Source organism: Adiantum capillus-veneris, chromosome 11 (genome assembly GCF_014529385.1).
Source record: "Adiantum capillus-veneris isolate H3 chromosome 11, ASM1452938v2, whole genome shotgun sequence".
In the NCBI taxonomy this organism is placed as follows: domain Eukaryota; kingdom Viridiplantae; phylum Streptophyta; class Polypodiopsida; order Polypodiales; family Pteridaceae; genus Adiantum; species Adiantum capillus-veneris.
The window spans coordinates 99789725-99801803 of NC_140941.1; the positions used below are offsets into that span (position 1 = coordinate 99789725).

The window sequence follows — 12079 nt, forward strand, 5'->3', positions numbered from 1 at the left end:
TGCAAGAGGGAATTCTCTCTCAAGTGTGGTAGATTGGTTATGCCATTTCCCTCTTGGATAACAGGTGTTGAGTTCAACTCTCCACGTTCTTTAAGGTCTCTTGGGATAGTTTCCTACGACGTTAAAATTCTCTCTCTCTCTCTCTCTCTCTCTCTCTCTCTCTCTCTCTCTCTCTCTCCCCGTCCGCCCATGTCTCTCTCTATCTAGCAACTCTGTCCTGATAGAGTTATGGATCAAATGCAGGTTCGGAGTTAACGCAGGCCAAGGGAGACAAGCTGCTGTAGGGTGGGGTCGTGTCCAAATCTTTCCCATCGACAATGTCAACAAGGCCAGGGCTCTAGATCTCTCTCTCCCCACACGATTCAGTTCGACACTCTCTCTCTCTCAATGTATCTCAGGTTGGGTATGACAAGGTCTCTCTCTGTGCGATCTGTGTCACTCCTGCAGAGGGGTAAGGGTAGACAGGATGGCGATGGGGAGAGCGAGCGGAGCACACAATAGCGAGCTACATGGAGTTGAAGGTTTCGCCAGGAGAGGGGGGATCTCGTTCTTGTTAGGCCTATTGAGAAGAATTCCAAAAAAAGTGAAATTAGTAAAGGCAAACGAAATTGTAGCTGCTGATGATGAGCAGTGTGCCGGATCGCAAGTGGTGAGTGAGTAGAGAGAGGAAGGTGGTGCGATGGTAGCGCGTGTAGGAGCTAGGCTTCTGAAATTTGTTAAATTCACAGTATTTAAATGTGCATCTATAAGAACAAACAAACACATTAAGAGTCCCTCAAGCCCCCCATTAAGGCACCATTTGAACAGAAGTGCACTTCAACAAGCCAGATTTCCCAGCAGCTATTCATCAAGAGGACCACACACTACAACGTGAGATTCACCAAGAAGAGAAAGAGAGAAATTTTAACGTCGAAGAATAATCCCCAGAGACCTCACAGACCTATTAAGATCATAGACAGTACCAAACTCAACTACACAAACCAAACCCATGCCATGAGTAAAGAGCAGAAATGCCTCTTGAAAATCCACATGTAGCCTATCGAAAAACCCAGACTCCATTAAATGACACATTCGTGTTGCTTGCATAAGAACATTTTTCAACAGGTATGAGCAGTCCTAGTAGTCAACTGCAGCAGGTTGCCTTCAGATCCTAGTCATTGTGCTGCCGCAACAGCAGGCTCTGCTTGCTCCACATCACATGACACTTGACGCCCTTGAGCAAAATTAGGCGCCTTAGGCACCAGGCCAAGAATTCTAAACATCTCTTGATCAGCATCAAAGTCATTGTTTGGAGTGGTCAGGAGTTTCTCCCCGGTGAAAATTGAATTGGCACCAGCCATGAAGCACAACGCCTGTTCCGGCACCGAGAATCTTACTCTGCCTGCTGATAGTCTAACCATAGCTTTGGGCATCACAATGCGTGCCGTTGCAATCATCCTTATCATCTCCCAAATCTCGACCGGCTGTCAAAAGTCCATACAAGGCTCAAAACAGGAGATCTTCACTCTGCCTGGGCACGCAGAACAGTCATGGCATACAAATTTTTGCAGTAAAAGAACATGGCTTACCTTCTGATCTTCCAGAGGAGTTCCTTCTACAGCAATTAATGCATTGATAGGCACACTTTCAGGGTGCTCTGGAAGCGTTGCCAGAGTATGAAGTAACCCAACGCGGTCTTCTGCAGCTTCACCAAGCCCTATGATGCCCCCTGTTTTGAACAATATAACAAGCTTTCATGAAATGACACAAGATATGATATTATGCATTGTCAATTGGCCAACGGGGTACAAAGCAAGGAATTGACCCTACCTGAACAGACACTAATCCCTGCTTCCCGCACAAACTGAAGTGTCTGAAGCCGTTCATCATATGTTCGAGTTGTAATAATTTTTGGATAAAACTCCCGGGAGGTGTCAAGATTGTGATTGTATGCAGTCAAACCAGCCTGCTTTAAAGCCTCTGCCTGCTGCTTTTCTAGCATACCTAATGTGCAGCACACCTCCATACCCATGCCCCTGGCATAAAAGCAAACAACCAAGTTAAATTAGTCAATATAGGCAACTCAAACACCAAACTTCTGTACTTGGACTTCACAAGTAACATACCGTGACAACTGGATTGTATAATTTGCAACATGAACCCCTAACCGTGAACTTTACATAAAGGACTAGCATACAACAAAATTGTGAGTGCACCACAACATCTAGTCAGATATTTGCACAATGGGGTAAAACCTGGTGACGAGCATGAGACCATCAAGGATACTTGGGATTTTCACAAAATCAAAAGAACACTTTTTTCACCAATTGTAGAGCTAAAACTGGTAGGCGGTACTAGGACAGGCAGCCTTTGTAAGAGAGGAGGCAGGGACAGGTTGGGGCCTAAGGTGGCCGTCCAGTATTTCTTCTTGCAAGATACGTACAAATGCTCTCTCAAGATAGTTACAACTGCTCTCTGCTCGGAGAGAGCACACATTGTGCCTGTGTTCCAACTGGCACACAGGCCACATTTTTATAGCTCCTATTTGCTAAATGCAACTAGGAAACTTAAAAGAAGCGAAGTTTTCAGATTTAACCAATCTCTTAAACCTGTTTTTAAAATCACCAATGACTTTCAAGACCCAACTTCCAAGTGCCTATCAAGTTGAGGGCAATGTGCCATTGTAAATGAGTACAAATTGTATTCGATCGCACAAACAAGCCCTTTTTCTTGTCCTTCCAAGAGGAACCATCACTTGAGATGGATGCTAACCCTAACCCAAATCTGACTTCGGCAGAGGCAACCAATTGGAGCATCACAAAACCCTCATGCTTCAGAGGCTTCCGCAACAACTCCATTTGATCATGAATATTTGGTGGATCTTGTTCAAGAATTGCAAACGACAATGACTTGGAAGCAATATGCACCTTTTTTGGAAGGTGAAGATATTCAAAATCTTTAAGAAATGCTTGACCCATAACTTCTAATCAACCCCAAGAGCCAAATGTCATAAAGTGATGGCGTGGCATGACCTAAAAGGTAGAGCCTTGACAGAAGGGCCTAGAGATTCTCGGAAAGAAACTCAAGACTTTTACTAAATTATAAAATTTATCTCAGTGGCCCAAATAAAGGGAAACTAACCTAATAAGTTGTATCAACTTATGGTACCCCGGCCAAGGGGCCTAAACCCTATAAATAAAAGCAAGGACCATTAAGCGTAAACTCATGATGATGTGGCAAGCTGTACGGACCACCGCAAATCGCGCAATGATTTGCGCTGACACATGCCGAAGTGGCGCACCGTATAGACAGCCCATGGGGCGCTAGCTTTTAGACTACTCGCTTTTCATGTACTGCTTTTGCCGAAGGGCTTTTATAAGTATTGCCAAGGCCTCTCTTCTTGCAGATGTGCTCGGGAGCACTGGGAAGAGAGTGGACCCCGGACATTGTATACCGAGAAGGGGCGCCAATCTTCGGGGTCAATACCTCTAGGCGCAGACTCCGTTGTGCCATGCCGTGTCATCTCCCTCTCTCAATTTTGTTCAATTCTTTCAGTTTTCTCTCGAGTGTGTTGTACAAGATCTTTGGATTGGAGTGTCCAAGTCTATTACACCAAACTTCTACCACGGCATTGTCTAGTACACTTCACAGTGAGGAAGCGTACTGAGAGAGAGAGAGAGAGAGAGAGAGAGAGAGAGAGAGAGAGGAGGTGAAGTTGAAAACTTTGGACCCTCTGCAATCCAAGTCCATGAAGAATCACATTGAGAAGATACAAGAGATACACACGTGATTCTTCTGAAAGGGAAACTAATCTCTTCGAACGATATGGTTATAATGTTCATGACACATTTAACTCCTAGTACAGTGCTTTCTTTTCAGCCTTGGTTACTTCTCAGAGGACAAGCGATTTGAAAAGGAATGCCACGTGACACATCCCAACCCTATGTGTCCGTGGACAAGCTACACCATAGCAGGGTTCCCGTCAGTCAGTCAGTTTAGATTAGCAGTGATCTGGCACTTTGTGAGTCTATTCGTAGACCGTGCATGCCCAGTCACTTAGCATAGATGCATATCCTCCGGTTGCACACAGCATGATCATCCGAATTCCCATCAGAATCCATTAGCATCAGTTAGGGGAATTTTCCAGTGCATTTAGCCTATTTTCCTATTTTTGGCTATTTTCACTTATTATTTTTAAGTGACTTTCCAACAAAAGTAGGTAGGGCAATTTTGCTAAGAAATTATATAAGCAAACCCAAGTTAGTACTTTCTGGCAGAAGAGGCAACAGGAGCTTCCCGCTCAACAGGCAACTTCTCAGCAGTACCCCCCTCAGCATCAAGATCCATCGCCATCCATCTCCCATACCTGGCGTTTTCTTCACAGAAGCCTTGTCTACAAGTTCCCACCCTTGGCGTTTTTACCTCTCTGCAGCAGCCCAAGCATTAGCGTTTTGGTCGCTAGCATCATCAGTAAGATCCAGCGTTTAGACTCAGACAATTCAGCCCCAAAGCCTTAGCGTTTTGGAATTTCAGACCCTCAGCATATTCAGCGATTTGCCTTCAGTTTCAGGCCCTTGGAAACGCAGCCTATGGTGTGTTTGTGCAGCAGGTTTGCAGCCATAAACGCAGCCATAGCCAGCAGTCTTTCAGCGTTTTCAGCAGGTACCAATCTACCCAAAAACGCAGCCTAAAGAGCAGCAGCATCAGCGTTTCCATTCTCAGCAAGACCCCCGACATAGCCGATCATTTTCAGCCATAAACACCGCAAGAAAACAGTCATTTCCAGCCCCGAAAACAGTCCACAAATTCAGCCATAGAAGATCCCAGTTTTCAGCCACGAAGTCGTCGTCGTCGTCACCATCGTCGTCATCGGCATAGTCCCATTGCATTCGCATTGTACACCTTTGTGCAATCAAAGTAGACCACTCTCGCCGACGAGAGTGGGGCCTTCGGAGGAGGGTTTTACAACCTCTCGGTGTCGTATCTCTTCTCTCTCCTTCTCTCAGTCTCATTCACTTGCACGCACAATATCCACTCACTTTGTTCGTGACCACAACACTCTACAGACGGAAAGCTCTCTCTTTCCTAAGGACTAAAAGGAACCTTGAGCAATAAAGATCACTAATCTTGAGAAAATACAACATTCATTCCGTTGCACCCAACAAGGAAGGAGCTTGTTCCCAATGCCCATGGTGTTGGATTAGGAGGACGAGTTACAAAGGTCCGGATTTAGAGGGCCCAGGGGTCTCACACAACCTGGCTCAATCGTCGTCCAAGAAATCATGGCAAAGGGGAAGGGCAAAAGGATGATACTTCTAGAACTATGGAAGACCCAAAAAGGAGGTGACATGTCATAAGTGGGGGAACAAGGGCATACTTTATACACTAGGTTCACCAATCTTTGTCTTCATCAGGGTCTCATAAAAGACCTGCAAATGGATACCATTGTCACAAACTGATGACGTGGCAAAACTATATGGACAGACCCAGAAATGACGTTGGCATGCTGGCGGTGTGTCAACAGTACGAATTTTCGCGTTTTGCTTTGTGCCACGTGACAGGCTGTACAGATTCTACGGTTCGTGGTGGTTGCTTTTTGGGGCCCAATGCTTTTGAGTTTGAAACTTTTCATGTAACTCCTTTTCAATGGCCGAGGGCCTTCAAATAAGAACTCAAGGCTACTCTTTCCCTTAATTAGCTGACAAGCTTCTGAGCAGAGAGCGCCCGCGGGAGTTGTAACTTTGCTCAAGCATTGATATAAAAATAAATACCGAATGGGGCGCCAGATTTTGGGGCCAATACCTTTGGGCACGGAACTATGCCGGGCCGAGTCGACTCCATTTTTAAAGTGTGATAAAGTTGTGAAGTATTTTAAGTGATTCTCCCGTGTGTCGTGCCAGATTTCAGACTTGGGGTGTCCGAGTCCGTTACAATGGTATCAAAGCTTCACCAATAAGTATGCTTTTCTCAAAGCATACCGGTCCTACCAAAGATCAGACAAAGCACTTTGGAGATTGTTATTAAAGAATCTTCGAGCCCCGACCCCGGACTTATTAGTGACTCCCACCCTTCGTACATTGCGCATTGGGCGCGCTCCCGTCTTCATCGCTCTATCTTACAAGGCATAAGCCATAAAGAACCCCAAATTACACATGGATCCAAGTAACGAATCCCGAAAGAATCAAACGAACCCACTCGACAACTCCGGATCGAGTGAAAGCACGGAAAATTCAAATGGATGACAACCACCTTCTGACGATTCAGAAAAAGAGTACGGGCCACCGCGGCCTACGGAGTATGAATGAATGGAGATGCAACGTAACACCAGGTTGATGCTTGTGCTAAGCACATACTCTCGATACTTATTGCGAGAGATTTTAGGATGCTTTCCTACCTGCCTCTTCTTTTAAAAGGATCTCCTTTAAGGAGCAAATCAAGCGATTCTGCGGCGGACTTCCTAAAGAGATACAAGGTTACTGCTTATTACAAAAATCCGAGTCCATACAGCAACTAATGGGACATGCTAAGCAAGGGTTTGCTATGCATTCGGGTAATCTGACTTATCCAACTAATCAACCTAACACCAAGGACCGAACAAGATTCGACGAGGAAAGAAAGATACACGACCCAGACTGACAGAAGAATAGAAGGCCGAATACATCAAAACGGGAAAGTGCTTTGATTGTGGGGAACAAGGACATATATATGCGCGGTGCCCCAAAAAGGCACAAGAATGAGGACGATCGACAGACTATAGAACTAAGCAAGGAGGTACTCGCTCCATAACAGATACTGGAAAGGAAACTGAAAAGGATACTGATGTGCTCACAGTCGACATTGATGGCGGTGGTGGGCCCTACTTATTGCTACTGGTGACAAGGTTGTCTATCTTGGGCCTTGCCAAAGGTATGCTTCATGCAATGTTGGACTTGACTTCCAGATTCCTTCTTCAATGTTCAAGCCCTGTAATAAACTTGGATACCAAGGTAAAGATGTATAGCAACACTCTGAGAAAACTGCAAAACAACGAGAATAAACTTGTATCAAGCATACCTCTGGTATGCTTGATGCAATGGTTGTCACGTGCAGATCTAACCCTATGTGCATATGGACAAGCTATCCCAATTCTAGGGTTCGGGTTAGCCTAGGAAGTGTTCTGGCACTCTTGTGAGCCTGTGCGCAGGCCATGCATGTCCAGGCACTTAGGATTGCACACAGCATGATCATTAGCACGACATTCAGTACCCATCATGAGCATTTTCCAAAGCATAGAACCCTTTTTTCCAAAATACACATTTTTCACTTATTTATTAATAAGTGAGTTTTGTTGGAAAAGTAGGTAGGGCAAATTGCTAAAGATCTATAAAAGAAACCCATTGGGCACTCGGTAGAAGCAGAAGAAGCAGGGACACAAGGAGCCATGAACCCAGTAGTCCTAGCGTTTTCTCAAGAAGAAGAAGATCAGCGTTTTCAGCCACTACCACCAGAGTTTTCAATTTCCAGCCTTAGCCTCGCGGGAACCCGCATCCTTTGGTTGCAGATCCTCGCCGGATTCCCCATCTAGTACCAGATCAACCTAGCGTTTTCAGAATTCAATAGATTGGCCTCGCCTTTTCAAATTTCAGCTAGATCAGCCAGCTTTTTAGCATTTCAGCCCTAGTCTGGCGAAGCACTTGCAAATCCAAGCCGCAGTACCGTCTCAGCAACAGATGCCCAGCAAAGCCTATAGCGTTTTCACTTTTCAGCCTTGACATCGTCGTCGTTGACACCATCGTCGTCGTCGACATCGTCATCATCATCAAAGTCCTTATCCGATAACTTGAACTCCAACGCAAGGATCCCAATTATTTATAGGGAGCATTACTTGCCCCTCTCTGCCACTCACAACCTCCCTCTGGCTGAAGCTAGTGGTGGCAACTGCTTGATGACTAGAAATCTGGTGTCGTGGCCACTGTGGTCGCCACCACGTGTGCCATGCCAATCTCCTCTGTCAAATCTTTATCACTGTTATCTCTGTTTAGCTTGCCTTTGCCTTTGCCTTTGCCTTTGTCTCTTTGTGAGTTCCTACTTTTGTCTTTCGCTTCAAACTCTCGAGCCAAACAAAGCATTGTCACATTTATAACAGCGGAAAATGTGACAGCGGTTGTCGGACCTCGTGGGTACCAAGGCAGCTAACTGAGTACCGGTATTGTCGTCCTTGTCAAGCTTGCCTTTGCCTTTGTCCTCTGGCGAACTAGTCCATCTGCTTTTGATGTCAAAATGTCGAGCCAAACAAGTCTATCGTTTCCTTGAGAACTTCGCCCGTACATAGGCCGCTAACTGGGCGTTGGTTGATCCGCTTTCCATAGCGGATGGTTGGTGTTGGTCATTCGAGTCATTGGTTGTTGAGCAAGGGGGAGTCATCTTGAGGTACAAGATCTAGAAATGAATAGGTGTTTCCTTCTTGCATGCCAAAAGGCTCCAAAGTTTCCCCAAGCCACTCCAAAAAGTCCTCTAGCATTTCAAAATGTTGCCCCTTGTGGGTAGCAAAAACAAGCAGAGACTTCGATGACAGTTGGGTATTCCCTTTGCAGTGATGGCTTCTCAAAACGCTGAACCTTGCAGGCCGTTGGACCCTAGCCTTGTAGTGACAGCTTCTCAAAACACTGCCAAAAAACTGCCGGCTATTGGCTTGCCCTGCATTTCAAAACCCTCTGACGAGCTAAGTTGCCCTTGCTGCCAGCTTCTCAGAATGCTGTAGTTATCGCTGCCCCCATCGAGCGCCACTAGCGGGTGCATATTAAAACACAACGCGTAGAGCAGCAGATGCCATCGATAAGGACGTCGCTCCTAGCGTTTCAAAACGCCGCCGATGGAGGCTCCTCTAGGCATCGTGGTCAAAAACGCTGCAAGGGAGGAAAAAACACCAATCTTCAACCAATTCTCTTCTCTATGACGCGCTCTCCTTCGTGCCGATTCTCTCCCGTGATCAAGGAATCCAAGGCTCTAATACCATGTCAAAGTCGACAATGAGGAAGCGTAGAGCAATGGGGAGAATAGAGAGAGAGAGAGAGAGAGAGAGAGAGAGAGAGAGAGCGAGAGAGAGAGAGATTGTTGCACCAACAAACCTTGGCAACAAATTGATGATTATACATTGGGAGCAAGGTGTACTTACATAGTCACCTTAGCAAATTGCCCTACCCAAGCTTCGACAAATAAGTAAAATAAATACCTAAAGCCAAAAAAAAAAATTGGGATCACATTGGGCAGTTCACTTGAGATGCCATAACTTTTAACACAAGTGACTAGACAAAATGCTCGAGTCATGAAGTATACTCCAGCTTCAACTTTGGAAGCGAAACGAAAGACAACTCTTTTCTCATGAAGTATACTCTTTATTTCATGAGAAATACCCTCTTAATAGAATAAAGAAGATACTTATGAAAATAACGCTATTAACAAGTTCTTCAATGTTGTTACAAAGCTTAAACTAGCACACATCGTGCACTCTATAAAAAACTACTTCCTTCATGGAATCCATGAACAAAAAAGCATTTTCAGCAGACATATGATTCAATTGTCAATTGTCGATGCGGAGGTCCAAGATAATGCTACCACCCTTAGGTCTGTACAAGGGTCCAAGATAATACTACCACCCTTAGGTCTATACAAGGGTCTTTGCTTATGAAGTACAATCCCTATTAATTTTGCTCGTAACAGAAGCCGATTGCTTAGAATTTTATAGAATGACTAGCTATTGAAGCTTATCACTTACTCTCCACTTTTATCCTGATCTCGGCCAGAATTTTATAGAATGACTAGCTGTCGAAGCTTATCACTTACTCTCCACTTTTATCCTAATCTTGGCCACCAAACCTCATTCATTTTCACAAATATCCAAATTCTGAATTCGTTTCATGCTTTTACCAAAGCGTAATAGTAACTAGGTTACAAAACAATCTACTCAGTGATCCTTTGCATATAATCTTCTTATATAAGATACACTTGAAATAACTTTGAAAGATCTTAATTTCCTGCTCATTTGCAAGTTAATTAAACATTCTCTCCCCCTCGTGCGACAGCTTCATCGTGCACAATTCTAAGTTGTGCATTACATGAGAACACGGTACAAAGAACCACATTAATGCTTGTATCAACTCAATGCCATGAATGAGAAAACAAATTCTCCACTCAAACTGGTGCTCTTCCTAGCAACCACCTCCCTACAGCGAAGGATTCATGCAGATTCAGGCATGCAGAAGCCCAAGTCTCTCTAATGACATCATCTCTTGCTGCTACTCCAGCTTCAACTCTGGAAGCGAATCAAAAATTTCGACATCACAGTCATGTGTTTACATGAAGCCTGACTATGTTATGGGAAACTTCTAATGAATGAAACATGACTTTGCAATGGTGAAACCACACTTATTCCGGAAAAAACTGGTAACTGCATTTGCAGAAAATGTCCCATAACGATAATAGAAGCAATATCCTATGTTTGAAAGTCTCTTACCTTATTTCTTTTACGTAGTCCAAAATCTGATTGAAATTTGTCTTCCTGCCAAGGGTATCTCGCCACGCAGTACCCATGCAAAATCGTGTGCTTCCAGCCTCTTTTGCCTGAGTAGCCAAAGAATGTGCAGTAAGAAAAGAAAAAACGCCATCTCTGATATTCCAAAAAAAAGGGGTTTGGGGGAGAGAGAGAGAGAGAGAGAGAGAGAGAGAGAGAGAGAGAGAGATCACCTTTCTTGCAGCCTCTAATACGACTTCTGGAGATAAAAGTTTGCCTGCTTTGACTCCTGTCTTGTGGCGAGATGATTGAGGGCAGTAAGCACAATCTTCCGAGCATCCACCAGTTTTGATTGAGAGTAGAGTGCACTGCTGGACTTCTCGGAACTTATGTGCATGTCTGTGCACTTGTGCCTACAATGAAAATTTAGCTCAATTAACTAAGCATAGGCAGTAAAATTATCTGCATTTACAAGCAGTGAAATGTTGTGAATGCAGAAAGCATCCAGTACCCCTGCGTGTAGGCCAATACAGAAGCGATTAGCAAAAATCACCTTGTATTGCGAGATCTATCCCATAAAGCAGACACTTAACGGCTGTTCATAACTTAGCTCCCCCATGAACCCAAATAACTTAACAAAAACCTCACCTTACCCCATGATAGAGAAGATCCAGAAGCGGAGAATTGTAGATGGCTTGAATATCCTCTCGCACCCAGTCATACCTCGGCCCTTCTTTGACAGCTTGATCAGCAGCAATAGCTGCAGGAGATGGCCAGCCAAGGCCAGAATCAGGGGCACAGCTCGGGTTGAGGCTGAGGCCAGGACTCAAACTGAAGCTAGACGTTGCAGGAAAAGGAATATTCTGTGAAGAAAAGGGCGAGGGTTCCACTGCCGCAGAGCAGCATGAGGAGGAAGATGAGCAGCAAGCCATTCCGGAACAGGGTGATGGCGACGCCGCGCAAGGTGACGACGAAGAAGCAGAGGTCCGACATGGATTCCGAAGTGGAGACTTCAACGAGGTGCCCTTTCTGATGGCTTGTCGCAGAGCCATGGTGGGCAGCAAAATGAGGCTAGGCTATGCCGTTACCGAGCTCCAAAAGCCCACATGGACAAGCAGAAACGCAGATAGATGGGGCTTTCCTTTTTCCTCGAGGGCGGCTATAGCAAATCCCATTTTGCCATGTGGCAGGCACCTTTTTGTCTCTGCATGTATAGAAGGGACTCTTGTGGTTGTTTGAGAGTTGGTGAAAGTTGCCTTTCACGGTTTGACCATTCTCTTTTGGAGGCCTCCACATTAGAATTTCATTGTTGAAGTCGAGCGCAGGGCTCATCACTAAAACTTTTTTCCTGATCTAAGGGCTAGGTCCCATGCACACTGCCCTCCTGCTATCCGGCTGAGGCAGCCAGTCACTAGTCAGTAAAAGTCCGTTATGATGATGGTAAAACGTCAGTCAACAGCTCTAAAAACTGCCTTGGCAACGGCTGCCGCGCGAAAGACAAGGCGATGTAGTGCATGAGCAGAAAACGACAAAAGTTGCACACGTTATCACGTTGAATTGACACTTAGAGAAAGAAGAACCGATAAACTCTTTACCGAGCAATTCGCAAGA

The 12079-nt window shown here is 45.1% G+C and overlaps 1 protein-coding gene across 1 annotated transcript; it reads right to left on the reverse strand.

The window, feature by feature from the left end:
- Positions 1–1032: 1032 nt before the first annotated feature.
- Positions 1033–11588, reverse strand: BIO2 (Radical SAM superfamily protein). The gene is made up of 6 exons (XM_086523444.1): positions 11122–11588; positions 10702–10881; positions 10472–10578; positions 1810–2015; positions 1569–1708; positions 1033–1463 (listed from the first exon to the last, which is right to left on the reverse strand). Exons 1-6 carry the CDS (start codon positions 11518–11520, stop codon positions 1155–1157), a joined length of 1341 nt encoding a protein of 446 aa, XP_086379570.1. The 5' UTR covers positions 11521–11588; the 3' UTR covers positions 1033–1154.
- Between the last annotated feature and the right edge of the window lie 491 nt (positions 11589–12079).